This window comes from Tinamus guttatus, unplaced genomic scaffold (assembly GCF_059628265.1).
Source record: "Tinamus guttatus ecotype Peru unplaced genomic scaffold, ASM5962826v1 Tinamus_guttatus_pri_ptg000618c, whole genome shotgun sequence".
Lineage (NCBI taxonomy): Eukaryota > Metazoa > Chordata > Aves > Tinamiformes > Tinamidae > Tinamus > Tinamus guttatus.
In genome coordinates this window covers 1,040,606-1,044,647 of record NW_028289152.1, presented here as the reverse complement: position 1 = coordinate 1,044,647, position 4,042 = coordinate 1,040,606, and the positions used below count along the sequence as shown (strand labels likewise).

Below are 4,042 nucleotides of genomic sequence, written 5' to 3'. Positions count from 1 at the left end.
AGCACTGGCAATGGCTGCCCATGGGACCTGCCATGGCCAGGGTCCCAGAGCTCCATCCTAGTTTCTTTGCTCTGGATGAAGAGCAAACAGGAGGTGATGAGGAAACAGCTCCTCTCCTGCTCCTCCTGTACACGTCACCTGTGCTACTCTGGCCGCCCCTCGCTGGTTCCCGCTCAGGGTCGTGGGCTCCTCGCAGCAGAGCAGAGCCGAGAGCAGTCCCAGCGCGTGGGCTCTCCCAGGCTCGTCGCGACGTGTGAGGAAAGGTCGCAGCGTGCGCTCTGACTGCTGTGCCTGTGACACGGGATGTCCCCTGTGAGCACAGCCCATGTCACAGAGGGGTCTGACCCTCCTCACCACGGGCCAAGCTAGGGCTGGCCCTGCGGTGGAGAGGGACTTCATGGGGTGCTCAGGGGCTGCCCTTGCGCTACACAGACTGTGAAACAAAGATGAATCCTCCTTTCACCGTGGGTCTTGGCTTAGTCGGGCACTGCAACTGCACGCACATGGCCATGGCTCCGCGCGCAAAACCTGTCTGCCAGGGAGGACGACGAGCTTCACGCCACACTCACCCCACAGCTGCATAGTGCAGGTGGCTGCTGCCACCACGGGAGGGAGTGCTAACCACTGAGCCCACCAGCCCACTGAGCTGTTCAGGGTGGTTTGCAGCCAGCCTGACTACAAACTGCTGCCTAAGGAAGTATGAAGGCCAAACTCACTGTGAGAACGAGAAGGATAAGTGAAGTGAGATCACCAAATTGAGGGATGAGATCCCCCGCTCTGGAGTTTGCGCAGGCGCAGTCCTAGAAGGATGATATAACAGAAAGAGGGAGATTTACCCACCCCTGGGTGGTCTCCTGGCATGTACTGGCCCTAAGTGACCGGACGCCCCAGGGGATAAAATACGAAGGTCAGATTTGGGGGACGGAGACTCCCAATATTGAGGCCAATGTTGTCTTCTGCGGGGATGCCCGCTATGATTGAGAGCCTGCCAGCCCCTCCAGAATGCTACCTTGGGGAGATGCGTGGTCTCGTAATTCTGCTGGCAAGTATTATTCAGTCAGTAACTTTTTCGTATTCACATGTACTAACCAATTCTTATTCGTTTGTACTTGTATCTATGTTGTGTTAATTAAAGGCATCATTGTTATTAAGTCTACTTTTTGTCCTTGGATTGCCAAATCCTGAGCCCATTTGGCACACATGGGATGCAAGGAAGTCAAAGGGAACACCTGATAGGTCTGTCCTACCAGCTTTGGTAGGACACTCAGCCATGGCTTGAGCACCAGACTGACACAGAGACCTCTACTCATGATGAGAATATAATGCAGGGAGTCATTTTTGGCCACACAGTGATCCCAGGACATGGCAGCCAGGAGAAGGCTTTTGATGTTGCTCAGTAAAACCATAAAATGCACCTGGGCAGCACAGTCAAGGAAGGAGAACTTGCCAGCTTCTGCCAGAAAATCCAACATCATTTCTAGCCAAGTGACTGATATGTAGCAGATAGCCTTAAACTCTGATGAAACCAGGACGAGAACAGCTGTTTATGATATACGCTTACAAAAGCATTCACATTATCCAAGTGAAAACCACAGGGTAGTTTTCCTAAGAGAAGACTTGAATTCACAAATACACAAAGTTTTAATATTTCTTTGTTTGTTTTCCTGGCATACTTACTTTTTTTTTTTTTTTCTTTTAGGTTTATTTTTGGAGTTCTATGCCAAATGCCAAATTTTGGAGTGCTATGCCAAATCTCCGAGATAAAAATAGGATTTTAGGAGGGGAAAGTGGTCAGCATCTGATTCTTAATCTACCTACCTATGCATATGAATGAGTAGGAAGATTTGAATTTTTACTCATTGTTCCCATCCTTTCCTTAAAAGAGAATCTTTCTATTACGGGCACAGATCTGATTTTGAATTCTTCCGTCTCACTGTTCAGTTTCTCCCTCTCTTTCTGGCACTCCTCAGCATTTCTTCTCTTTCTGCATCTAATTTTTGAGAGCCTCCCATCTTATTTCTATCAGCTATAGCTTGTACTTCAAAGAAGAAGCATTAACTGATGTTACTCTCCAGCAGAACACTTTATTTGAAACTTGAAAACTTCATTTGAAAACATGACTATATGATGAAAATTTAGTAAAACTAGTAATAAAAATTGACAGCAATTTATTTTCACTTTACCACTCCATTTTGAGTAGTCTTTCTGTTCCTTTCAGTCTTAAAGCCTTTTGTTCTGATTAGGAGACTGTTTTGTGCCCAACAACCACATAGCACCACACAGACATCCATCACTGCCTAAAGTGCAGGAGAATATTGGTGGGGCCTGACACAACAGTGCTGCCGTGAAGCTGACCTTTGAGACGTGCTATTCCTCAACATTGGCTGTAACAGGCCACATTCTGACGGAAGACACCATGAATGCTGAGATCCTGTTGAGATTTGTCAAGGACTGACTTCCTACAAGCCACGATGATTCTCATGGCTTTCTGGCCTCCTCAGCCATCCCCAGGCAATGGTGCCAAGCATTTTTCCAGGCTTCTTTCATTTGCTGATTCCTTAGGCTGAATATGAAGGGATTTAAAAGAGGAGTCACGATGCTGGAGAGAACAGAGAGGATTTTGTTGAGGTGTCCAGGGTTCACGTGGGAAGGCCTGACACAGATGAAGATGGAGATGCCAAAACCCAGGGAAACAACAGTGAAATGAGAAGCACAAGTGGCAAAGGTTTTCTTCCTGCCCTGGGCAGATGGGATACGGACTATGGTCAAAATGATCCAGGTGTAGGAGAACACAGTCAGTGCCAAAGAGCCGAGGAGCAGGAGAATGGACACCACAAAACCCCTCAGCTCAGCAACCCAGATGTCCGCGCAAGCGAGGTGCAGGAGAGGTGCACTGTCACAGAAGTAGTGGTCAATGACATTGGGACCACAGTATGGCAGCTTGGCTTTCAGGACTGCTAATGGCAAGATCAAGACCACGCCACCCACCCACACACCCAGGAGAAGCTGGCCACACATCCTTTCCGTCATGATGGTGGGATATCTCAGGGGGTGGCATATTGCCACGTAGCGGTCAGAGGACATGATGGCTAAGAGGATGAACTCTGTTGCAGCCAGGGAGAAATATAAGTAGAGAAGGCTAAAGCAGCCAGCAAAGGAGATGGTCTTCTTCTCTGACAGGAAGTTTGCCAGCATTTTTGGAACAACAGAGGAAGTCATGGACATCTCAATGAAGGACAAATTGCTGAGGAAGTAATACGTGGGAGAATGGAGATGGCAGTCTGTATAGACCAGTACAATGACAAGAGCATTTCCCAAGACAGTCACTAAATAAACGAGCAGGAACACCACAAAGAAGATGATCTCCACTTCATAGCGGTTTGGAAATCCCACGAGAACAAACTCAGTCACAGGCGTGATACTCCCCATCCAAATGTGCTTTCTGTCATGGTGAGAGGAAGAGAGCAACACAGTTTCTTTGAATATTCAATTCATTCATTCATTCAAAAAGAAATCTTTCCTCACTACTTATATCTCCATTTCTCCATTCCTCCCCATTCCTCAAATAATTGTTGTTGTTCTTTCCTTCAAAAAAAAAAAAAGGCGGGGGAGGAGAGATGGATAAATGTAAGATGCAGGTCTTTGCTGCCAAGGTCCTTCCACCTCTGTAACAACCAGTCAAAATTGCCATCAAATCACAATATGCAATGCATTCTTTTCATGCTACATTTCCAACTTCCCTATTTGCAGGTCATGCATGCACAAAGCAGCAAAAACAGCTGCAAGGAAAATATTCTCCTCTTATGCTTGTGCTTTTGCACTTACCTTCTGCACAAAGAACACCCCATATATTTACATTTGATAACTTGCTGAAGCTATCTGTGTCCAAGCTCCCAAAGAGCTCTGCAGTTTCAGGAACCTGTGGAGTTGCAGCATTCTTCTGTTCCAGCAAATTGTGGAGAGATACAGAATAGAATTGGATGCATCCTACATTCCCAGTTTATTTTGTAACAGCAGAGGAACTCACTTTCTAACAGAGTTA

At 46.8% G+C, this 4,042-nt stretch overlaps 1 protein-coding gene across 1 annotated transcript; it reads right to left on the bottom strand.

Annotated features, from left to right (window-relative positions):
- Positions 1-2,478: 2,478 nt before the first annotated feature.
- LOC148592344 (olfactory receptor 6J1-like) lies at positions 2,479-3,429 on the bottom strand. The gene has a single exon (XM_088535177.1). It carries the CDS (start codon positions 3,427-3,429, stop codon positions 2,479-2,481), a length of 951 nt encoding a protein of 316 aa, XP_088391303.1.
- Between the last annotated feature and the right edge of the window lie 613 nt (positions 3,430-4,042).

What these genes read in the sequence shown, in the direction of transcription:
- LOC148592344 (XM_088535177.1), bottom strand. Translation starts at nt 3,429, where the DNA reads ATGGGGAGTATCACGCCTGTGACTGAGTTTGTTCTCGTGGGATTTCCA.